The following is a 23,452-nucleotide window of genomic DNA, read 5'->3' as shown; positions in this document are numbered from 1 at the left end:
GCCACAGATTACCCTCCTGATTGTATAGAAAGGAGAGAAAAAAAAAAATTTTATATTTGAACAGCAATAAGTTTCATCTTAATTCTAACAGGATGAGGTACACAAATTACAGATACATTGAATAAAAATTTCCTGGAAAAAGAAATTGGTTATTAATAGTTAGTTAATGATCAGTAGGTTTTTTTGGATTGGCGGTTCATGTGCAAATTGTGTGATAAAGTCGAAACGTACAACTGTTTGTAGAAAAATGGTTTGCAAACGACGACTACGGTTAATAGTGGCATAAAACAGTGAAAGAAAATGGCTGATATAGTGTTGTGCAAACGTAACAAATTGAAGTGGACTACGCTTACGTCTTACTTAAAGTAGCCTTACTTTTAACTTAACTTTAGACCTACTTATCCTTAACTTAATGTACGTTTACATATTTCATCTAAACTTATCGTACTACCCAACTAACAAAACCCTGTGCTAATGTAGTGCGTTATTAGAGCGTAATTGATGAATCTACAAACTGCGAAAACTGGGTGCACGTGCGAACGTTCTAAGAATAATTAGATGAGGAGTGCAAGCAGCAAATCTACACTAGTGCACCGCGTGCAGGTGAAAGAACTACTGAGCTTCTAGATTCTTTTTTCTTCGTCCCCCCCTCTCCTTTTTTGTCAATGCCCGAGGTTCTTCATCTGTTTTAGGCCCTTGGAAACAAAAAAAAGTAACAAAAAAAATCAAAGTAACGTAGGATAAATCGATGGGGAATGGCTATAACCTCGGGCTCACCTGGAAATAAAAATTTGCCCTTCAACCTATCGACCTTCAGAATTAGGTCCCTCTACCCTACACTCTACTTCCGGGAAGGCAATAATGTGACACGTGTCTGCGAGTATTTAAGACGTCGTCTAGACACTAGATATTCACATTCGTATGCAGTCTTGCCTCTACAAATGTACAATAACTACATCATCATCGTCGATCGATTCGCCTGTCAGGTAAGTTGAATTTATGCTAACTAGCTTTATTGTCTTCTTTAATTGTAGTAAGTAAGAGGAATCCACAATTTCAATTAAATTAGCCCTAAATCTATGTTAGTAAACTAATTTTTTGAATTAAATCAAACTGTTACCAATAGTATTCCATTTCTTTAGGAATCGATGATTTTTCAGTCCTTCGAGTAGGTGCTGAAGTTTTTACTCTGGCTGCACTTCAAACTGCAACAAATGTGGAAATGGAACTTAAGTACCACCGATTATTAAAAAAAATTTATTGTATCATACTGTTTATTCAATGTGTCTGCTAGGTTTCATCATTGATGGTATACATCACAAATTCATGTAGTTAATTTACAATCCTGACCTGCTACTCTTGAATGTAAATAGTAATTATTATGCATTGAATATTTTATCTTACAGTTGAAAGATGTATATGCAATACTTATACTTGTTGAACAAAGTGTAAATTGGTTGTAAAACTTAGTATTCTTATTGTAATGAACTTTATTGTTCTAATAAATATGTAAAAATGAATATATAGCAAAATATATATATATTTAAAAAAATATAAATTTTTAAAGAAGCAAAAAACCTAAAATCAAAACGAAACGCACTTAAAAATAAAATAAAATTAAACATACCTATACAAGTACGTCCGTTTTCGCTCACTGCTAAAATTATTTTTTTAATTATATATCTTTCAAATTGCTGTTGGAAGATAGTTTTCTGCATGTCATTATAAATGCCACATCATTAAAAATAGTTAAGAATTTGAAACAAATTACTACACCAATTATCTAAAAGAAAAAAAAATCTCACTTGAAAATAACATAGGGTAGTTTTAATAATACACAAAATAAAACTGTTACCTATGTCGTTGCGTCACCACCATCGCTCATTCCTAAAATTGTCTCCGCCGCTACATTTCGATCAAATCCTGTTGGAAGACTGGACATTCATAATGACACGGAGAAAACTATAGATTTACTGACCACATCTTGATGTTCATTGCTTCTAGTTAAGAATTTGAAACAAACCTGGGCTTTAGTTCTTTTTTCTCCACAATTTTCTTCTCTTGGCTTAGCTTGTTTTCAGGATTCTCATTCAACAGTAGACATTTGCTTTCGAATGCTGCAATCAAATTATTAAAATAAAGATTTTCTTGGGCTCCCAAGTTTTGTCCTTGTTTGAAACACCAATCCATATCAGCAAATGCCTAACTTCAACATCCTTCTCCTAATATGATATTTCAGATTCAGTTATAATCACAAGACAATCAATTTATATTAACATATTAAAGTTAGATAAATTTACAAACTAACCTCAGACCAAGAATTTTCCCAAAAAAAGGTATTCTTCACCGTCCATGTCACTGAGTGGAGATGAAGCCTGATTTGACACCCTTTTTCCATTCATTATTTCAGGCACGACAAAAATCACTTGGATTAGGGGATTCTAGGGGTCAACTGAAGACACTGGAACAAGCATGGGAAACACAGTAGAAAATGTTTTCAATCAAGTTTCATCTTGCATACCAATATACGAACAGTTAAAAAGCGTAGTAAAAGATAAAAATCTATAATCACTAGCATAACGATAAAAAAAAAAAAAAAAAAGAAAATGAGAAATTATTGTTACGGCTTTTTACATCTCGAACACGAGCACTTTCTTCGTTCCACACTGAATGGAATTTTGCAGACGCCTGTAGTTCAGTACATGAAAGGTCGTTGAAGATTGGCCGCGCATTGGCAAAGAGAAGAGAGGAAGCCCAATAGGCGGAATTGTTGTAAACATCGCCCTGTTGTCAAATCTTTCCATTTAAGCCCCAAATCAACGTTTAGTGAATTGAATTTAAGGCAATTAAATTAGTTCTGATTGGAATATAAGTAATAAGTAAACAAAGAATAAGATGGACTGTATGGTTCTCTAAATTTAAGCAAAAAGTTTACCAGCAGACGCTGTTCCAGTAGAGTACTAAACCGCCAGCACGCTTCAGTTATGAAGTATACCAGTAGTAACGCCTGCAAATGCTACTCACTTTACTCCAGAGATGGCGTTGGTAAATTGCTTTTGCGCTCCGGTATTTGGCACGTTAAATAGCGCCCATCTGACATTTAAGGCTCAATTAAAACGTACGGAAATGCTACTTGTATTAGCAGAATGCTCGTCAAGACAAAATGTAGCAACTCTCGACCGATAAGTCTTTCATTTCTACACGTATATAAATATTCTTGTAAATCAAACCAAAAAAACAAAAAAAAAAAACTTCACGGGGGAATACACGAGGACCAACAAAACACACAAAAGGACGTCAAAACAGGAAGGTTTTCTTTCTGGCACGTTATGAATGGCCTCCCTCTCGACGGGAGTCGGGAACAAACGGAACATAACAGATAATAAACGTACAAAATGCTTATACGACAGCTGCTGTTGAACGTTTTTAGAATTCAACGTTGTTAAAAATGAAAACAAAAAATTGCGAACTTCTACATGAGGAAAACGTGGTCGTTTTGGCAATAAATCGGGAATAAATAAAGCGGGATCAGGCCAAAAAACGAAAAGGAAGCATCAAAACGTATTTGGTCCAATTCTCTGATGTGTACATGTATGTATATGATCAAAACGGTTGAAAGGGCATTAAGCCAAAAACCTAATTGCTGGCCGGCGTGGTGGTCGTAATTAAGTCATCAGTGCTTATCGTTACCAGCATGGCCGACGCTTCTGCCATCATGTAGTCTTCTTCGTCTTCGTTATCATCTAGCGACGATGGCAATCGGCATTCCACTTCGTGTTTGGGTAGACATCGGCTGTGCTGGCCACTGAATCGTTCGCTTCGAGTACACCGACCCGAGGGTCCGTAAGGACGGCCTGCCCGGCAGTAGAGATAACCACGACATCCAGGAAAGCTTTGGTCAAGGTAAAGGCCGTTCGTCTTTCCAGCACACGGACTTTGCATCGAATTGGTCCGCCCTTCGTGGACAGCGGGATCGTTGCAGGTCACGCGGCCGCTGTCTGCGCACCTGCGTCCATCGAAGAGCTGGCCAGTCGGGCAGCTCAGATTCGTCTGCACTTGCGCCAAGCACAGGAAATAGTTGCGGCATCCAGACTGCTTGTCAGGATAGACTCCGTCCGATTTACCTTGGCAATCCGATTTGTGGATCGATTCCGGGCAAGTATACTGCGACGGATCGACGCACAATTGGCCGTTGAAGACGGTGTCACGGGAACATTGGAGGTCCGATCGCGATCCGCCGATGCAAATGTAATAATGGCGACATCCTGTTCCGGCAACAGCGAAAAATCCGTAATTCTTTTCGCAATCACCTTTGGACGCGACTTGGGTAGACGATTGCTGTTGGGGACGGATCGTCGTCGCGCTGTTCCGGCCGCTGACGACGAAAAAGGTCGGCGTTTGAACGGCCGACGGCTTCCGGGCAGGTGGTGATTGAGGGGAATACGAATAATACGAATCCAGCTGGACGGACGTAGCAGCGCTGTTGGCTTTAGATTTCTCCGTCGTGGTGGCCACCACCTGTTCAGACGGGCAACGGTAATGCTCCGGATCGACGCACTTCTTGCCATCGAACAACCGATCGTCAGAACAAGTTAACGTAATAAGTTTGTGCCCGTCTCCGCTGCAAAAGTAGTAATTTCGGCAGCCGGAATTCAAGTCGGCCTGGTAGCCGTTGCTGACAGTCGCAGCTCCCAACTGACAGTCGGACGAATTGTGCGGGCACGTATAGTTGTCCGGTTCGACGCAACGCTGTCCGTCAAAGATCGTTTTGCCCGGGCAGACGTAAATGGCTTTCATTCCACTGGCGCAATAGAAATAACTCCGACATCCAGATTCGCCGTCTTGATAATATCCGTCTGGTCTTCCATCGCAATTCTTTGCCACCTTAATTTTTTTTTTTTTTTTTTTTTTTTTTTTTTTTACAAAATAAAATTAATTATTTAAAATGAAATGAAATAAATCAATAATTGAATTACCTCGTTTTTGGCTTCAACAGGACTGGCAATGGGCGAGGGAAGAGGCAACGAAGGCGAACCTGTCGGCGGCTCGATGATGGATGAATTGTGACATTGATAATCGCCGGGGTGGACGCATCGTTGGCCATTGAAAACGAGTTTACCCGGACACAAGTAGACGGACTTTGAGTTGTTGGCGCAGCGAAAGTAACGCCGGCACTTGGAACCCGGTTCGACGGCTGCATAATTGTCGGGCTGCGCCCGACAGTAATCGATCGGGCTGGCCGTCGTGTATCGGACGACATCGCGCCCTGTCGTCGTCGCCATTGTTGCGGTCGTCGTGATGGATGGGCCGACATGATTGGCCTGACTGGCCGATGTCACCATGCTACTACTACTACTGCCGCCGCCGCCGCCGCCGCCGCCGCCGCTGCTGCTGCTGCCGCCATTCTCCGTCGGGTTATTGTGGCCATGTAAACCCGGATGGATGCTGGAATGGTGATGGAACGGTGCCAAGGTACACGAGACCAGCAAGGACGACGTCAACACAACTGTTAAGGCAAAAAAAAAAAAAACAAGAATATGACGTCAATGGGAGAACCAATTTACGCACGCACGGAGCATCAAGTGTCGGACAGCTGTGATTGACAGTCACGCAAAAGGGAAGCCCCTTCTCAAACAACAGCTCATCAGACCGGATCTATCAAAACTTGCTTAAGATAAACAACGCTGGTAGGCTAGTACGTTTCAAAACATTGTTCTTTTTTTGTTTTTTTTTGGATTGAACACAACAACAACAAGATCCGGCTGAAAGAATTTTCTATGTATGGGTTGTTGTTTTTCTTTTAGTGTAGAAATTGGCGGCCGGCCGCGGCTGTTCATTCAAGTGGCACACTGACCCGCTTTTTCTTTGTTTTTTTTTTTTTTTCTTCATTAAATGGTTAGTGTGTGCGCGCTCTCGTTATCCCCGCACAAAAGAATCGGACGCGATAAATAAAGCCCAGCGATTTCAACGCGCCAAATGGACAACACCTGGCGGGTACGCAAAAAGGAACGCCGCTTGTTTTCCATTCGAAATTGCCCCTAGCCTTGAATGAATAATAAATTAAAAAAAAAAATCGATCTTTCGATATGCAAATAGTAGTTGGAGGGAGGCGCTTCGTGATATCGGACAAGACACTGTGAAATTTTAAGATCAACATGGATTTTTTTTTTTTTTTTTTTTTTTTACAAATTAAAATTGCAATTTGGCGAACTCTACCGTTGGCTATGAGCAGACGATTCATGTTTGTCTTCTCGAAATGAAGTGCGGATGAAACTGAAATCCAAAAAGGAATGCAGGCCGATTTTTTTTTTTGCACACGAGTCCACAATGCACTTTTGAAAGACGAGCCAATGTAAACACGAGCCGGTTGAGTTTGCGAGAGGAACGAGTGGGAGAAACACAACGAACTGACGTCTAGAAGCGAGTGGCGTTGCGCTTTTTATACGGAGGCAGCCTACACCAACTTACTCGGTGGGTCGTCTGCTTGTGGTCGTGTCTTTGCACGGCGGCGGCAGCCCGCCGTGTTTGATGGGCCAAATAACTCTTGGTGTTGATGATGATATGACAGACGGAATGGCCACTTACCAGGGAAGAAAAAAAAATAAAAATAAAAATAAAAATGAAAATGAAAATGAAGAAAAAAAAAAACAAAATCGCTGTAAATGACTAGTCCAACCGGAATTCGAAAGGACCTCGGCAAAGCGGTTGGTACGAATTAAAACAGGTTAACACTTGGAACGAAGCGAACCGGAATTCGGGACGCAATTTTCATTCACGATTCCTTGATCCGGGTATTTGCAATGCAAGTTGCGAATAATTGGATCACCTTTCGTTGTGTACTTGGTAATTATTTTCTCTCTGTTTTTTTTTTTTTGTTTTTGTTTTTGTTTTTGCCTTTTTTAATGGCCAATAAAATAAAATGAAAGAGCGGAGAGGAACTAAAACTTACCTTATGACGGATGTTCCAGATGCCGACTTGTATTTGGGCCGCTGGCGTTGCGTCATCACTATCGGCAAACGCGTGATTTGTGAGTTATATCCCGGAGGTTCAGTCTATAGAATTTTCAAAGAACAGCATCCCACCCACCCCCTTCTTCTGAAAATAAACACAAACAAAAATAACACGGAAAAATAGGTTAAAATACCGTATTTGTGTGTAGAGGTAGACAAAGCATAATTATAATAATAATAATAATAATCTTTTACATTGTACGACGAGCCATCATCGAACACACGAACAAAGAAAAAAAAAAAAAAAAAAAATTTCTGTTCAACGCGGATATTGTTGTTATTAATATTTTTTTTACAAAGCCGGCCAGTATAAAACATGAAACGCACACGTAAGGAACGATTCAAAAAAAAAAAAAAAAAAACAAAAGACGAACTGTCTACTCAGATCATCATCATTTCTTTTGTTTTTGCGCTTGTCTTTCAAAAACAGATTTTTCACCTTCAAATGATTACACAGAACACAACAAAAGAGCTGTGCACGTTGCAAGTATTTTTTTTTTTTTGTTGTGAGAGAAAGTACAATTATAACCAGTAATAGTTTAAATAATGAACAGAAAGAGAAGGAAAAAACAAACAAAAACAAAACAAGATCCGGGTAGAAGTATGGTATCCGGACTTGTTTGTTTTCAAGATAAGAGACTTAACACGTTTTGTCTAAATACTATTTCAAGAGAAATATGAATAAAAATGGTCAATAATCTTTCCGTCCCTAATTGCAGCGTCGACTTCCCTCCCCCCCCCCCCCCTTCACAGAACGATTTGTTTTGTTTTTCTCACGAAGGTGTTGGAAAAAATAAATAAAAGAGCAATTCCTTTTTAGACATTCGTCACGTCATTCACGAAAGCATCGACTAGTTTTTTCTCGCCTAAATAGTAGATGAAACAAAAACCCTCAAAAAGTGAGAATAATTAGAATAATACGGGGAAATTCCGTCCGGGGATTGGGGGAAAACCAATGCGCTCTCGTGTGACGCAAATTATTTTTATGTCATGTCACCTATTCTCTTTCTTTCTTTTTTAAATTTAAAGCTTTTCTTTTAATTCTCGAAAGTAAATGTGTATCTGTCCACTGATTGATGACCCCCCCTCCCCCCCCCCCCTCTCGTTCCATTGGGCATCCGCCTCACTTCGTTTCAAGATTCTCAATTACTTGAATTTCTCCTTTGTTGGACTGGACGCGGCATCTGCTTCCTTGTTGATTGCTCTCGGATAATAAATCATGAACGGTGGCACCCGAAAAACAAAAACACATTAAGGATCTCCCATCCTCAAAAAATAAGCCAACCGGATACGCGCAAAACGCCGCAACACTTCTTTCAAAAAAAACAAAAACAAAAACAAAAAACGAGTAGAACGAGGTGAAGAAAAAAGATAAATGGTAACCAATTATTAATGCGCCAAATGGTCACATTTCTGTCTAAATTTGTTTGTTTTTTTGGTTTTTTTTTTCGCTGTGTAACACAGAAAAATAAATAAAAAGGGACATCAGGTGTCGTCTTCTTTGTGGGGAGATTGTCGCGCATCCGGGTTTATAAACGAAAAGGGGACGCGCGCATGACGGAACTTTTTTTTTTTTTTTTTTTTGGCGGTAGGTAAACGTTCGGAACAAGAAAAAAAAAAAATACGTGAAAACAAAATACTCCCCTTAAAAAAAAAAAAAAAAAAAAAAAAAAAAAAATCAAATGGAAGGTGATAACAAGATAAATCTAGTACAAGGTTAATAAAACTAATAACTATCTGTTTGGTTGTGTACTCTACCGGTTGTAATTTTTTTTTTTGTTTGTCCCCGCAAGGTCGCTCACGATTTGATTTTTTTCCCGTGAACGGCTCGCGGTTGGTGGGCTTACACGCACGCAGCTCTGATTACTGCAAACAAATGCAAATGGCCGGCAAAACAAAAAAAAAAAAAAGGTCCTCTTACCTTCGTCGCTTTTGTTCCTTCTTCAATTGGCGATCGATTCATCTAAAAATTAATTTAAGAAAAAAAAAAAAAAAAAAACAAGTCAATTAAAATTCAAAGAAAAGTAATAATTGATTCATTACCACAAACAAAATACGGGACATGTTGGAGAAAATGATTCCATCATCAAACAAAGTCCGTTGTGACGGACAGGTTGTCGGCAAGTTCCAAATATCTTTCACTCGAATCGGCAAAAAAAAAAAAAAAAATAAATAAATAAATAAATAAATAAAAAACGGGAAGATTATTTTCCGTTTAAAAATTCAAAAGAGTGACGAGTCCAAAAATGTTGAAAATCCTTTTTCTTTTTGAAACGCGAGTTTTTCGTTTGTCCCTTTGGAGCTTGTCTCATGATTCCTTGATGCATAAATAATCGACGGTTTCTCTTGGCGGCGGCGAGAGGATATCACGTTGTGCTGACCGAGCTAACAGCTACTCCATCGACTTAAAAAAAAAAAAAAAAAAAAAAAACTTTAGCCTCCTGTCAAAACAAAAACAAATTGACGCATACAATCACAAGTAAAAAAAAAAGGATCCGGCTCGTTTATAATATTTCCTTAGGCTTAAGAAAGAAAGAAAGAAAAAAAAAAAAAAGAAAATACCTTTCGTGTGTTCTCTTTTGCTTTTTTCTATGATTCTTTTTTTTCTTCGACACGAAGCGGGATGATGAGTAAAGAAAAAAAAAAAAAAAAAAAAAAAAAAGAAGATCCGGGTGTAACGGCCTGTTTCATCTTCCAACCGAAAACTTCTATGCAGAACTGATAAATTGGACGTAGAATGCTGAAATAGCACTAAATTATCTAACAAAGATCGATGGGTCATAAATCAAATCGTTTGCCCATCAAACATTTGAAACATCGCTAAATAGGCCATCGAATCTATACGGACTTTGACAATGTGACGCAACTGAAAAAGTGAAGTCTCAAAAAAAAAAAAATAAATAAAAAAATAAATAAATAAAAAAAAAAAAAAAAAAAGTCTATCAACGTGATGAATGTTTTCGTACCTGAGCCGTCGTTACCGCCGCCGTTGTTTCTGTTCGGCACTTATAAATCATTTCGGGAGGTCCCATTCCGGTAGCTCTCAACAAGTCATTTATTATGTGTTTCCTCCGCGTCACGCTTTCTTTTATACCACAATAAAAAGTGTGTTTTGTTTTTAACCCGTGTCGATCCGGGTATACCTTTAAAAAAAAAAAGAAAGGGCCAACAGGCAATTTAATTTGGTCAAAATGAGGGCAATACTATAGCGATAAAACATTGCCATTCTTGAAATAATTTATTAAAATATTCAAGTATATCTATACCATAATCCATCACCTATCGAAGCTGTGCCCCATCGGCGTCTTCCTTTTTTTTTTTTTTATGAGACACAGATCGGGGCTGCCGGTATTGAATACACACATCCGTTTCCTTGACCCTCCGTGTTTTTGAGTATGTCACTGTAGATAATCGATGTGCTTAGGCGCATGTGTGTGAGTTTTTCATTTTTGGTCCGGCGCCCGTCGTGTAAAAAAAAAAAAAAAATAACAGATATTGGTTTTCAATGGAAGAATTGTTAAAAAAAAATTACCTCGTGTTGTGTAACCACACAATCGATTTCTTACGGGTGTAGAGAATGTGTCGCGTCAAAAAGATGTTCAGACCAGGATATACTCGTCGCACGATCCTGTGATTGATCGGCTAGAAATGACGTCAGCGTCAGTTTCTGTAACTTTCCCCCTGAAAAAAGAAACTTTAAAAGGACAGTTTGTCATACGATCGATTTTTTTTTTTCTTCTTCTTTCCCCATTCATTTGAATAAAAACCGAACGTATAGACCAGGATTCCTCCCTCCGAAAAGAATCGCGCTATGTAAATTTCGCGTTTCTTTTTTTTTTTTTTTTTCTTTTTTACCAGCGCCATTTATAGACATTCAAAATCTATAGGCCACGTACGAAATTGAGAGATTACATACATGACTTGCACGTTTGTAATAACAGTTTTGTGATTTTTCAGGCCACAAAAGATTAAAAAACGTAAACAAAAAGAATTTTCAAGCAAATTCCGAAATTTTGTCCAACGTCTTAACGTGGTATTTCTTCGCGACAGGCCAAAGATCGGGCAAATTCTCCGCATTCCTCACAGTGCCCGTGTAGATGAAGAAAAGAAAGTCTTCGAATAGAACAGGATCCATGTCTTCGACGTCGATTTTTTTCTCGTTTGTCGCCTTGAAGACGGAGGCAAAAACAGGACTGCGGGCCGAAAGAATGGCTCTGTGAGCCGGAAAGGAAAGATGATTGACGTTGTCTCTAGACATGCAAAGTTCCACGTCGGCCCATTCTTTAGTCGTGTAAACGGACCACAGGTGGGCAGACAGCAGAAGGTCCCGTAAACGGTAGCCCCATGACTCGTCCTCGTCCTCGGCCAGGCAAATTTCCAAGTCCGTCACGAAAGAAAACCGATCGCTGTTGGATATCTCGAGGAAATTGGCATCCTCAGAGGATCCGGTACCAGCCATTTTGGAATTTCTTGGATTTCTGGGTAACATCACGATGCTTCGGAATCTTTCTTCTTTGAATTCACTTAGGTGACACTTGATTCCTTGGCGATAACATGCCACACCAATCAGATTAAGACCGATGACCGGATTCAAATTGCAGATGGATAATTCACACTGACATTCATCGCTGTAAGCCTTTAGTTTCTTCAGTGATACGTTAAACGAACCTTTACCATTGAAATGGGCCGTCTGAGTTGAAGGTTTTTCAAATAATTTGAAACAACATTCGTAGCTGTATTCCAGGCTGATACCACGACGTACAAACGAGACTTTTCCATGGTTTTGACTACGAAACATTACCTTTATTAGTATGAGAATTAATGTGATTGAACAAATCTTTTACCTCAAATTCACTGCGGATTCGGTTGAGCATTCGTTTGACGATGATGTAGCCTCTCCAATTTCATCTGGCAGTCTTCTGATGAATTTGATGTAAAGTTCAATGAAATGTCGGTACATGTCCGTATCAACTGGCAACGATACTTGGCCGGTGTAGAGGAAATAAAGAAAAGCTTCAAAAACAGCTTCGTCAGTGTCTACAATTGGAATTGTAGGATAATCTGCATCGAGATGACGCCAGTCCACCAAAGCTGGACATCGTGCTGCCAAAATAGCTCGATGTCCAGGGAAAACAGTTTGATTGACGACAAACTCACAATCAGTCAACTTTTGTTTCTGAGCAGCTGACCACATTTCTTCTCCGAAATTGGTATCACATTGCTCGAATCCGTAATCTAAAAGAGGTTGGCGATCCATCGTGTAGCCGTAAAAGGAATTAGTCGGGTAAATTCGGTAAATCAAAACGAATGCTTCTTGGACGAGGACGCCATTTTCTGTGGCTGGATAAAATTCTTGGCTTTCAAATATCAGCGTTTGAGCATCACGAAATTTTTGACTTAATTTTAACGATTGTGAGACGTCTATGAAACATTCAACGTCAGTCACACCAATACCCAAAGTATCGAGATAATGGACATAGAGCAAAACGATGGCTTTAACCTTAGATTCTACAGATGTTAAACGTATACCAAACCGAAATGAGGCAGCATCTCGAATGTGAGGTGAAATGTCAAGGCCGAAGAATGGCGAAACGTATTGCTTGTCTTGAGAAACCACGTTATTGTTGACTACCCACTGATAATCGTAAAACACTAGCTCATCTTCGTCTAAACGCATTTTGTACAAATTTAATGCGACACCATATTTTAAGTGGATCCCAAGGGCGTAGTAACGAGACTAAAGTTTTACAGGGGGTTTTCCTACAATCCACAGAAGATCACCCTCCCTCCAAATTTGCAAAAATCAAAAGGATGTGAACCGTAGTTGCCATATTGCACTCAACAAAATTACGTAATGTTTTCTAGAAAATTAATTTGTTTTTTTTAGATCCTTTATTCACTTCATTTAAAAAGTAATCTATTTTATTTTTCTAGTTCCTGGTTTAGAAATGCGTGTTTGGCTCGTTAAGCAAGCTTCACTTTTATGACGAATAATCAAACACGTTTTTTGCATTACGTGTTTCTCCCAGGCGTTACAAAATGAAAAATTTACACAACACATCACGAACGAGAGTAATTAGTTTTTTTATTATTATGCCCCACGTTTGAAATTAGTTTTCACATCTTTTTTTGGCAGACGAAAACCTTCGACTGCTTCTAATTCAATGGAGGATGTGAAACAGCTGTTTTATTAGTTTTCAGCGTACATTATGCCACTCGGTTTTCAAACTCAGCTTATATTTCACATCACGAATTATGTTGAATCAAAGGTTTGACATTAACGCCACACACAATTCCTCCATTCCAAATCTAACTTTTGCCGACTCTGAAATTAGTTCCAACGTTTTGACGTCATATTTATTTGCTGCAGCCCAGAGCTCTGCAAGACTTTCTGTAGTTCTCAGTCTGCCTGTGTACAGGAAGACTAGAAAGTCTTCAAAGGCATCCGGGTCTAAATCATTTTCTTCATCAGCACAAATGTCGATGACTAATACTCTGCAATCGTCCTCTCTTGGATGAGAGCTGTCAGACTCTACCATATCTATGTTTTTAAACATGGCAGCGAACACCGAACTTCTGGCAGAAAGAATTGCTCGATGAGCTGAAAATGAGCGACTACCCACATGTAATTCTACATCGGTGAAATTCTTGTGTTTAACAGCTGACCAAAATTCAACAGGAAGACGGGGATCGTTGAGACGGTAGCCCCAACATTCGTCCACTTCCGCCAGGTAAACTTTAAAATTCACGCGAACAGTACAAGGGGAATTATTTTCGACATTCTTAGGTAATGAAATTCCTTCTCGGAATATTTTTAAAGTCTCGTTACATCCGGCTTCTTCATACATTTTTGTCATGTTGCAATGATGTGTAGGCAATGAAGAACGGGCGCCATCTTTCAAGTCGTAGGTAACAGCCACTAGTTTGAAGCCACTGACTAGATGAAAACTGCTAAAAGTCAGCTGATAATTATGTCCATTCTTATGCTGACTTTCAGTTAACGTGACGCCAAAAAAACCTTCCCTATCGAACCGGAACATTTCGGGTGCAATTACGTCACCGGCCCGAAATGTTGTGATGTAATCGTAATGAAGGCAGAGACCTCTTCCGGTAAGTGAAACTCTTCCATGATTTTCCCTATAAAATCATCAAAATTATTTATTTTAAATTCTAAAATGTATTTTTGCATGTTGGCTACCTGATTTCTACAGTTAATTGATCGCGTGATTTCAAATTTGGTTGAATGGCCAAAAAGAGTTGACTTATGCCTTTTGATCGATTGTTGACAGCCATGGATTCGGCTGCAGTTTTGACATGGAATTGATTCACCAGGTCGGTGAATTGCTGCCGATCATACGTATTCATACCAGGTAACAAATGACCAGTGTATAGGAAGTAAAGCAATGCTTTGAATGCAACCGGATTGGTCGTTATCGTTTCACCGTCTCTGCCCATCCGTTCAGCCAAAACGGGACAACGGGCAGCTACAACAGCACGATGTGCCAGGAAAATTTGATTTTTCACGACAAATTCACAATCAGTCATGTGTCCCTTTTGTGCAGCTGACCACAATTCTTGGCCAAACGTTGTGTCTTTCAATTCAAACCGCAAACCAGGCCGGATGTTGTATTTATTATTGGTCATGTAAATACGATACTTGAGAGAAATTCCTTTGTCTGACAGGTGATCGTACGTTAAAAATTCCTCGCTTTTAAACACTTGTATGACTTGCGATTCTATGAATTTCCTTTGCAAATAGATCGATTGCTGAGTAGTCGTTTTAAGTCCAATGCTGCACTCGACAGCTGCAACGTCGATGCCCAGCATATCAACGTTGTGAGCATAAAAATAGACGACAGTATGGAACTTGTCGAAAATGGTACCGTTACCCACTAATCGAATGCCGAATCGGAAAGTTTTATGACCGTCAGAAAGTCCACACGTTTCGCTTTCCACACTGAAAAAGGGTGAAACGACTTTAACGTTAGTATTGGGCACTTTGGCATCACCACTCGTGCTAAGCCATTCGTAATCTCGAATAACTAATTCGTTTTCTTTTAACAACATGATGACAGAGCTGTTGATGAACTGACGCAGCCACTAATGGAATTGATTCATAGGATGGGATCGACGTTGACGAATCGTTTCAAAACAAATGATCGTCTTAAGTATCGCAAGAGACAAAGCAGAGTGAATTACATCCTGTGTTAGCAAACAATTCATGGCCTTGGCTAATTTCTTTTTTTTTTTAATCTCTAGCTCATCCGTCAGTGGGGAAAACTATTACGCTTAGTTCTACTTTTCAGTAGTTTACAAGGCAATCACGCACATCATCGTGACGTGAATGATGTTGTCGACCCTCACGGGGAAACGGTTCACGCGATACTTGGATGAAAATGGCAAGACATTGACGTCAGGTTAGACCTTGTTTTTGGTGATTCTAGGATTGTCTGAAAAGCCTTTGTTACCGTAAAAGGATAAAGCCATTTCGTAAAGCACGTCCCGCATTCCTAAAACTTTTAGAAAAGATAAAAACATTTTTTAAACACCAAATGTCATGTACAATTTTAAAAATCTAATTTCCGTACTGTCAAAAGGATAATACAAATTCTGGCTGTTTATAAATCCGTGATATAACAAAAAAAAAACATGCGGGAAATTACCATTTGGCCGGAAAACTATTCAGAAAAAAAATAATGTGAAAACATTTAGTTTGGCCATGAAAAGAGAAATACTTGCAAAATAGACATCCCATGTCAGATGTCGTGTCTGGTTCAAATCAATGGCTCCTTTTTTTCGGAACATCATCATCTGGTACGAAAACTGGATTGTTCAATCCGTTGTCGACTCCTCCCCCAGACTTGTCTACAATGTCGGGCTCGTCTGGCATTTTCTTTTCAATTTTCTCTCCATTCAAACGTCGCCGGCGAATGTAGGAAACGTTAAATAAAAAGTACAATACACCGACAAAGAGGGCCCCCACGCCCAGAATGCGAAATGTTGCTCGAGTGCCGTAATATTTCATGAGAAATCCGCCCACAAGACTGCCAAGTCCTCTACCTACAAATCGCATATTTTTCATAATAGGAAAACTTGAAAAGGACACAACAAAACGAACTTACCAATCCCATAGTACGTTCCTCCAACCATTCCTTGTATAGTGGCTAGTGTAGTGGTAGTGCTCAATTCCGCAGAATAGGCCACAGCCGACGTCATCATCAACGACGTCGTGATAGCCTCAAGGGCTTCGTAGATGAGACACATGTACGGATTGTAGATGTACGAATAGCCTTAATGGGTGTGAATAATCTTTTAAACTGCCATGTTATTAACAGAGAAATGAAATACCTATTAAGCGAATGACGTAGAATGCAAAACCAATGATTTGCACATTGGGATGGCCAATTTTCCTGAAGATGACGTCAGAGAAGATGAGGGCAGGTATACCGAACAAGGAAGAAACGGTGACCGTTAAACCCATCAAGGACTTTGTGCCGCCCATTTCTTCGAGGAACCAAAACAGATAGCTCTCAATGTAGCCCCAAAATAGACCAGAAGTGAAGATGACCATGAAGAACACGACGAGTTCCAAATTTTTCAAAATCGATTTGATATCTTTCAACAATTCTTTGGCAGGTGGTCGAAAATCCAAATCGACCGTCAGCACGCCCAACGCGGCTGATCCCACTAAAATGGCGTACAGGTAAAATGCAGGCCTATTTCAAAATAATTCAATTACATCATTTCTTGAACTAATAAAAACGTATTCATACCTGTAATCAGGAATGTCCTGATTGATACTGAAATAATCAATTAAAGCTCCTGAGACGGGACAAAAGATCATAGTTCCTAAGATGCCAAACATGCGCTGTAGTCCCAAATCGCCCTTGTACTGGATGACGACGGCCAAACAGGCGCCTTCAAAAAGGACCATCGATCCGCCGAGTAGGATAGCGAAAAACAATCGCAATAACAGGTACAACCAAAAGGTTAACTGCGGATCGTAGACGATAACATTGGCATCGTCACTGCAAATATTCTTGCGTTTCGTTTGGACGACGCACTGCGATCTACACGTCCGATAAACCACCCGATCCTGATTCGAATTTTCTTCCGGCGAATTCCAGGGCGACAGTACTCCACCGTCGCCGAGTTTCAGCGTCCCGTTCAACGTGAACACCAACGGTTGAACTAATTTAATCGGTTGATCGTAACTGTTGCTGCACTCGAGTCCACTGCTTAACGGAAAGACTCCGTTGAATAGCGTCCGTTCAATCGGGAAATCCCCGATGTCATTATTTGAACGGATGGTCACGTGTCTGAACGTGGCGTTGATCCGCGGGGATTCGTTCCGGTTGAGGCTACAGTTTGTTTTGGCCAGAGATGGTGAAGTTCCAGAACACGAAATTTCAAGTCCCCACTTATCCTGGAAGAACATTCCGTGTCTGTATTTCTTGAAAGGTTGATCAGCTGACGGCCAATCAGCTGGAAGTGAAGATGTTTGTTCCTCTTCTTGTTTCAGTTGACTTTTATGGTGGATTTGATCGTAGCACATGTAACCGCACTCGGTCACAGTCAAGGATAAATTGCCATCGACGGAATTCCGGAATCCACACGTTTTCGAATCGAGATCTGTCAACACCAAGCGGCCGTCTTCTCCGCATCCTATCGCCATCGTTAAATTGACTGGATATTTCTCGATAAATCTGCCCGTTGGAATGACGAGGAACAAAAGAGCGTTGGCCATGGCCATCAGCATCGTGACGCAAAGTAACACCTGTTTTTCAATAATAAATCTTTTTTTTTTTATATAACCGTAACATTTTTTTCCCCTTAAATTTACGTAACAGTTGGCGTGCCAAATTCAGAAAATTTAAGTCTACGCATTTGTTTAGAAAGTTAGGTACACCTTTTAAGGAAGGGAAATGCGCAATCATTCCCCCCCCCCCCTTAAGTTGCATAACATTATCCCTTTTTCTTTCTTTAAAAAGGGTTTGTCTTGGAAATAAATTGACATACCTTAAAATTTCCTAACTTATCGGCTATGATTCCCATAGTGTAAGGTGCCAAAATGGCGAATAGGGGGAAGATGCCATAAATGAGGGCGGTCTCTTCGACGCTGATGCCCAGCGATTTCATGTGGATGGTCATGTACGGTAACAAAACTCCGATACCTATTGAGAAAAAATGTTGTTCACCTCTTTGACTGTATGACCTCAATAGTTTTCTGCTGAATCACGATGAGACTATAATATTTGAATGTTAAAAAACTAGTTTGAATAAGCAAAACTTACTGGATAAGACGACAAAGAACAGGATTTTGATCGGAATCAACTTGCGCTGCTTTAAATCGTAAATTAGCAATGCTTTTCCCTTTTTCTTGATTTCCGATCCTTCGGCCATCCCTTTCTCGCCATTTTCCTCCATGTTGATACCGTAAAATATTCACTATTCACAAAGAAGTTTAAATAATTAAACAATCATTTCTTTTTTTTTTTAGTGCGCGTTATAAACAATTTAAAACACAGCGCAAAATCAACCTGTCTGGCAGCGACACCGACGGGCGACTGAGGTTCAATCTGGCCAGGGCCATCCTACTACTCACCTGTGTATACGTGCTGGCCTAAAGGAAAAAAAAAATATATAGTAAATAAAAACCAACGCTTCGGGCTACGTTCGACATAACAGCTGAATAAAAAATTCCAAAAAAGGGGCATTAAGTACACTTGGTAGTTGGTGGTAGGGAAAAGGGGAATCCCATTTTACCCAAGGTGAAAGAGGACACAACAATAAATTACTAGGCATCTTTACCAGCACGCCTAAAAATAAAAATGGGCAGGTGCTAATGAGTCTTAAATCCAAGCCAAAAATCAATTTACCTTCAGGGAGCGCGCAAGTCTCTCATTTCAGCCTTGGGTATTATACTTTTGTGGCAATGATCTTTGCCAAAATAAAAAGAGAAAGGTTCACTAGGAGGAATAATTTTTAAATGATGTTAAAAATGATTAATGCCATGAATAAACTGGTTAAAGATTCAACGTCCTTGCTTTTTTGATGAGTTGGCAGTCCTACGAAATTAGAAGAAATGAAATTCACATCAATGGCGAAAAAGCACGTCATCCTAGAGTGGAATAATAAAGGTACACCTGTCTGTTTTCGTAAGGGCCATTCGAGACGGGTATTAACCTGTCCGCCCTTATTCTACCATGACTACTTTCCAAGGTCTCCTTTCCTATGCGCGTTACACCAACAATCGCAAAATCAAAGAAAAAAAAAGCTTTTATTACACAATCTAAACAAAAAATAAGTAATAATAATGTTACCTAATTGCTGAAACTTCTTCCGGCACACGTAACAACAAATGCGGATAAAACAATGAAACAGCATTTCAATGTATTATCACCGACTAAAATGTTATTCTTTTTTTTTTTGCAATTTTTTTCTCTTTTGTTTAGAAAGGCTTCGGATTTGTGGGTGGATGGGTACTTTACGGAAAGGAGTAGGGGGAGATGTTATAAATGAGATGAATGGCGACCGATTAAAAAATAATAATAATTAAAAAAAATAACTATTAATTCCATAGAACATGTCTCCTTTTTCAATGGGCACGAAAAAAAAAGGGGTAAAGGATGGCCCACTTTTTCTTTCGCTAACGGAAGACAGACACCTCCGATTATTAATTTTCTTTAGTACTCTACCTTAACATTATTAGGAAAAACATACAACCCACAAATGGCGTCATCAACTACTTATGACTCGATCTGTCTTCCGTTTCCTGTTGAAACACAAGTGCTAAATATTTTCTTCGTTTATCAAGTTCCTTTCTATTTCCATCTTCTCTTTTATTTGTTTTTTTTTTCACGCTCCCCACAACACCTGGTACTCATTTAAATAGGCTGGGAAAGTTCTTGTTATTGTTTTCGTAGGTGATCACGCCACATAGTTGTACTGGTTTGGATTGTCCTTGTCCCTTTCCATGTAGTCTCTATCGATAAGGGATTCGATTCTCTTTTTCAAATCGGCGGGCTAAAGAGAAAAAAGCGCTTAAATTTGAATTTCAATTTAAAACGTTTAAAATTTCATACCTTGACCGGGAAGTTGAGCTGATTGTACAGTTCGGTTATGAGTAGATTGTGGGTGAGTGTCTTGCGCATCTTCATAATACGGACGATAGCTGCGTCGATCTGGTACTGCCGATCCTGGAACACTCGCTCTTCCGTCGCTTTTTGCTCTTCCGTCTAATTTAAAAATAATATAAATTAAAGTTTTAAAATCATTCTTTACTTGTTGTTTACCGTTTCTTTTAATTGAATCTGATTAATTTTGATTCTGAACAATTTGTTGGTAAAATCCTTGCAATAGCTGAATCTATCGCCATCCAAAATGTCTTTTCCTGCTGGCACTTTTCGAAGTACACGAGCCTTTCCACATGCCAGCGATTGCAAAGTTCGTCTTAATTCAGCATCCTATCAAAACAAAATTCAAATGAATTCAAAATAAACTAAATGATTTGAAGAAAGAAACTTGCCTCGATATTCGTGGAGGCTTTGATCTCCTCGAATGGCAACTCATCGGCCGCATTGAACAACAAAAGCACCAAAGTCTGAAACAAAGAGACCTGAAGCTCTTTGGTAGCCATTGGGAATGAGGCTTTCAAAACGCACAGGCCCAGTGAAGGCTGCCATTGCAGTTTGCGGCCAGAATGTTTACCCAAGTAAAACTTTTTAAAAGTCTCTTGAAAATGGACCATTTCGGGAGGCAGAGTGACTTCACTAGGTGCATACGTTGGCCAATAACCCATTGTCAGGATGTTCACAGTCAGATCCATGTTGGTCAACTCAGGTTGATTGAGATGAGCAAGATACTACAGAAACAAGAGTTCTTAAGAAATCACTAGAATTTAGGCAGAATTCTTTACCTGTTTGAAGGCGACGTTGATATCCTTGGATAATTCCATATCTTTAAACATGCCCTCTAATTTAGAAGTGAAACCGCCACCGCACTCTTGCTTCAACTTGGACAGCATGCTCTTCTCCGCATCGACGCTGGCCGATTTGCCCACCAATAGACGTTTGGCCAGATCCTTATTTTAAAAAACAATTCAAAACATTTGTAATAGAACAAGTTTCTTTTTGAATTTCATACCTTTTTGTAGAAGGCTTCAAAAACATCTTTGCCATGAATGAATCGAAATAAAACCATTATTTTATCGAGTAACCGTTCCATCTCTTCCTCAGTTGATTCCTTGTTGCCAGATCGTAACTTTGAATCAACGAATTTGGCTAATCAAAAAGAAAACATTAGTAACAAATAGGACAGTGAAATTTAGCCATCTTTACCAATAAGCTCCGCTGGCTTGTTCAATCTCTGATTGACAAAATTCTCAAAAGACTCTTTGAGACTATTGACAAATTTCTCGTTACGGCCGAAACACGTGACGACAATATTGTCCAACTTTTCCTTAAAGTCGAGCAGCTCCTGGACCATCGTCTTGTCCTTCTCGGGATCGATAACGATGGTTCGCCCGCGCTTCTTGACGTACATGCAGAAATTCGTGTTGAGTTCTTGCGGCCCGTTCTTGACTCGCGACAGTAAACTGAACATGAGTTTCAGATCGGAAATGCGATTCTCTTCGACAAGCGCGTCCAATCCTTTCTGCAAGATCTGCACCAGATGTTCCCCAATCAGCTGTTTCTCCACCGTCGTTATCAAAGCTCTCCTATTAATAATAGATGAGGTGTTATTGTTTTTTATCTTGACAAATAAACTAATGAATTTCGTACTTGGTCGAGTGATCGAGATAGTGAAGAAGCCTCTCGTTCTCTTCGTGCAATCTTTTATCGACATGGGCGAGATATTCAGGCACTTCGCGTTCTTGCATCAGGTGCTGGCCCTCGGTGCTGTAGACTTGTTCCGTCGATGACAAAAACCTGGCAGAAGGGAATCATTAATCAACCGTTTACCTTCAGGCGTTATACTATATGTAAATTACTTGGTCTCAAAGGCCTCGTGGTAGATGCCAAGGTCGGAGAGCATGCGCAACAGTGATTTCAAGAGGGAACGTTCGACCGTGTCACCTTGCCGCTCTTTATCAATGAGCAAGAGCAGGCCGTCGACCGTCCTGGTCTGGACTAGTGGATCGCTAATGATGTAGACCTTAAACGTGTCTAAGCCCATGTCCCAGAGTGACATGACTCCTGGATTCTGAAGTACATATTTACGATCCAGATAAAGAAATATGCCACGAATGAGAATCATTTGTTGGCAGTGAGATTGCCAACAGTCATTCATCATTTTCAGGAACACACAGGGATCAATGGATTCTGCCAAAAACTGGGCTAGATTAGATTGAACGTGTGCTTCTGCAAATAACAAATGCAATATAGTATTTTAATGCTGTGCTTGAGAACTGTAGATAAATTTATTTAACAAACCTGTCAAGTTTTTTAACTTGCTGTACACAAGGGGGGCAAAACTGTGACTGCAAAGGTTTTGCACAGCCTGATATAAGTCTTCTAGGGCGGATTTAATAGAGGTGGAATTCTGAATGGCGACAACAGCTTCTTCCAGCTTCTGCCAAGCAATATCCTACCAAACGAAAAACAAAATGAATCGTTGCATAACTTGTAATCCATGTATGGTAAGTTACCTGGTAATTGTCTGGCAATCGAGGGAGTTCCTTCATGGACTTGATGACAATCTTCTTGACATTGCCTGCAGTTGGTTTGCCTACGGCTGGTGATGTTTTTGCCAAACCATTTGTATTGACCAACGCAGAGAAATTGGCTCTTTTTGCCTCCTCCATGGCAGGCTTTTTTGCCTCCACCTGGTTCTCGTCACTGTGCTTTCGCTTGACTCCAATCAACTTGCCGGTCGGCTGACTCATATAGAACCGATGTTCCGGCAACTCTCACGAGCTGAAAGCCAATATCTGGAATTCTTCAATGTTAACGAAAAAAAATCACATGCTCGTCATCCCACAAAACGAACTCGACACGTTTTTTGTCACTTATACAAAAGCAACTGTTACGTGCAGTAATACTGCTATCCTCGAGAAATTAACTCTCGCGTCAAATGTTAGATAAATGACACTAAGAAAAGTTGATGGTTGTGTGGCCTGTGGTTCTCTGAAAATTTTGTTACCTATACAATCCTTACTGTTTAACCAGCAGATGAGCGGAACGACTGAAAAACACACTAGAACACGACAATCGAACGCTTAAGCGCGCCCTCTTTATCTTAATTTTAAAAAAGAATAATTCTTTTTTTTTTATTTCATGGTTTATATCACATACTTATTTCATCAGAGACAATTATTTGTGTTGAGGTATATTCTTTACATCATATTTTTCATTACGTAAATCCAAACTATAAAGTATTTTTAAATCTAATTGGTTCAGAGAGTTCAGATTTGGATTTTGTAATAAGAATATCAAAATTT

General features: G+C 39.6%; 5 protein-coding genes and 2 long non-coding RNA genes across 8 annotated transcripts; 1 reads left to right on the top strand and 6 right to left on the bottom strand.

The window, feature by feature from the left end:
• Positions 1-923: 923 nt before the first annotated feature.
• Positions 924-1,406, top strand: LOC130697942 (uncharacterized). Its single transcript, XR_009003075.1, has 3 exons — positions 924-986; positions 1,143-1,233; positions 1,295-1,406. It is a non-coding gene; the product is annotated as an uncharacterized LOC130697942 (long non-coding RNA).
• Positions 1,407-1,652: 246 nt separating this feature from the next.
• Positions 1,653-2,719, bottom strand: LOC130697941 (uncharacterized). 2 transcript variants are annotated; one of them, XR_009003073.1, is made up of 5 exons: positions 2,635-2,719; positions 2,309-2,461; positions 2,024-2,222; positions 1,856-1,962; positions 1,653-1,783 (listed from the first exon to the last, which is right to left on the bottom strand). It is a non-coding gene; the product is annotated as an uncharacterized LOC130697941 (long non-coding RNA). The 2 variants fall into 2 exon arrangements; XR_009003074.1 differs by having other exon boundaries at positions 1,856-1,934.
• Positions 2,720-3,158: 439 nt separating this feature from the next.
• On the bottom strand, positions 3,159-6,375 carry LOC130697940 (uncharacterized). The gene is made up of 3 exons (XM_057520735.2): positions 6,217-6,375; positions 4,977-5,506; positions 3,159-4,884 (listed from the first exon to the last, which is right to left on the bottom strand). The coding sequence occupies exons 1-3, from the start codon at positions 6,239-6,241 to the stop codon at positions 3,637-3,639; spliced, it is 1,803 nt and encodes a 600-aa protein (XP_057376718.1). The 5' UTR covers positions 6,242-6,375; the 3' UTR covers positions 3,159-3,636.
• A 4,596-nt stretch (positions 6,376-10,971) lies between these two features.
• Positions 10,972-12,756, bottom strand: LOC130697924 (uncharacterized). Its single transcript, XM_057520718.2, has 2 exons — positions 11,856-12,756; positions 10,972-11,798 (listed from the first exon to the last, which is right to left on the bottom strand). The coding sequence occupies exons 1-2, from the start codon at positions 12,686-12,688 to the stop codon at positions 11,006-11,008; spliced, it is 1,626 nt and encodes a 541-aa protein (XP_057376701.1). The 5' UTR covers positions 12,689-12,756; the 3' UTR covers positions 10,972-11,005.
• A 359-nt stretch (positions 12,757-13,115) lies between these two features.
• Positions 13,116-15,392, bottom strand: LOC130697909 (uncharacterized). Its single transcript, XM_057520699.2, has 2 exons — positions 14,210-15,392; positions 13,116-14,148 (listed from the first exon to the last, which is right to left on the bottom strand). The coding sequence occupies exons 1-2, from the start codon at positions 15,076-15,078 to the stop codon at positions 13,275-13,277; spliced, it is 1,743 nt and encodes a 580-aa protein (XP_057376682.1). The 5' UTR covers positions 15,079-15,392; the 3' UTR covers positions 13,116-13,274.
• A 245-nt stretch (positions 15,393-15,637) lies between these two features.
• On the bottom strand, positions 15,638-18,496 carry LOC130697908 (uncharacterized). Its single transcript, XM_057520698.2, has 6 exons — positions 18,306-18,496; positions 18,031-18,185; positions 16,785-17,788; positions 16,360-16,727; positions 16,134-16,301; positions 15,638-16,071 (listed from the first exon to the last, which is right to left on the bottom strand). The coding sequence occupies exons 1-6, from the start codon at positions 18,436-18,438 to the stop codon at positions 15,791-15,793; spliced, it is 2,109 nt and encodes a 702-aa protein (XP_057376681.1). The 5' UTR covers positions 18,439-18,496; the 3' UTR covers positions 15,638-15,790.
• Positions 18,497-19,832: 1,336 nt separating this feature from the next.
• LOC130697907 (cullin-4A-like) lies at positions 19,833-23,210 on the bottom strand. Its single transcript, XM_057520697.2, has 11 exons — positions 22,661-23,210; positions 22,446-22,599; positions 22,004-22,373; positions 21,795-21,941; positions 21,351-21,730; positions 21,157-21,293; positions 20,930-21,094; positions 20,540-20,875; positions 20,307-20,477; positions 20,097-20,249; positions 19,833-20,037 (listed from the first exon to the last, which is right to left on the bottom strand). The coding sequence occupies exons 1-11, from the start codon at positions 22,895-22,897 to the stop codon at positions 19,942-19,944; spliced, it is 2,346 nt and encodes a 781-aa protein (XP_057376680.1). The 5' UTR covers positions 22,898-23,210; the 3' UTR covers positions 19,833-19,941.
• Positions 23,211-23,452: the final 242 nt, after the last annotated feature.

Source organism: Daphnia carinata, chromosome 9, assembly GCF_022539665.2.
Source record: "Daphnia carinata strain CSIRO-1 chromosome 9, CSIRO_AGI_Dcar_HiC_V3, whole genome shotgun sequence".
NCBI classification, from domain to species: Eukaryota; Metazoa; Arthropoda; class Branchiopoda; order Diplostraca; family Daphniidae; genus Daphnia; species Daphnia carinata.
Note: the sequence above shows the minus strand (reverse complement) of the source record. Positions and strands in the feature narration are given on the sequence as shown.

What these genes read in the sequence shown, in the direction of transcription:
- LOC130697940 (XM_057520735.2), bottom strand. Translation starts at nt 6,241, where the DNA reads ATGAATCGTCTGCTCATAGCCAACG. An exon ending in TCGTCTGCTCATAGCCAACG is followed by an intron (nt 5,507 to 6,216) that starts GTAGAGTTCGCC and finishes TTGCCTTAACAG; the next exon opens with TTGTGTTGACGTCGTCCTTG. An exon ending in CTGTTGAAGCCAAAAACGAG is followed by an intron (nt 4,885 to 4,976) that starts GTAATTCAATTA and finishes AAAAAAATTAAG; the next exon opens with GTGGCAAAGAATTGCGATGG.
- LOC130697924 (XM_057520718.2), bottom strand. Translation starts at nt 12,688, where the DNA reads ATGCGTTTAGACGAAGATGAGCTAGTGTTTTACGATTATCAGTGGGTA. An exon ending in GAATCCGCAGTGAATTTGAG is followed by an intron (nt 11,799 to 11,855) that starts GTAAAAGATTTG and finishes AATGTTTCGTAG; the next exon opens with TCAAAACCATGGAAAAGTCT.
- LOC130697909 (XM_057520699.2), bottom strand. Translation starts at nt 15,078, where the DNA reads ATGTTGTTAAAAGAAAACGAATTAGTTATTCGAGATTACGAATGGCTT. An exon ending in CAATTAACTGTAGAAATCAG is followed by an intron (nt 14,149 to 14,209) that starts GTAGCCAACATG and finishes ATGATTTTATAG; the next exon opens with GGAAAATCATGGAAGAGTTT.
- LOC130697908 (XM_057520698.2), bottom strand. Translation starts at nt 18,438, where the DNA reads ATGGAGGAAAATGGCGAGAAAGGGATGGCCGAAGGATCGGAAATCAAG. An exon ending in ATAAGTTAGGAAATTTTAAG is followed by an intron (nt 17,789 to 18,030) that starts GTATGTCAATTT and finishes ATTGAAAAACAG; the next exon opens with GTGTTACTTTGCGTCACGAT. An exon ending in CAGGACATTCCTGATTACAG is followed by an intron (nt 16,728 to 16,784) that starts GTATGAATACGT and finishes ATTTTGAAATAG; the next exon opens with GCCTGCATTTTACCTGTACG.
- LOC130697907 (XM_057520697.2), bottom strand. Translation starts at nt 22,897, where the DNA reads ATGAGTCAGCCGACCGGCAAGTTGATTGGAGTCAAGCGAAAGCACAGT. An exon ending in TATCTCGATCACTCGACCAA is followed by an intron (nt 21,731 to 21,794) that starts GTACGAAATTCA and finishes TATTATTAATAG; the next exon opens with GAGAGCTTTGATAACGACGG. An exon ending in AGATTCAATTAAAAGAAACG is followed by an intron (nt 20,250 to 20,306) that starts GTAAACAACAAG and finishes TTTTTAAATTAG; the next exon opens with ACGGAAGAGCAAAAAGCGAC.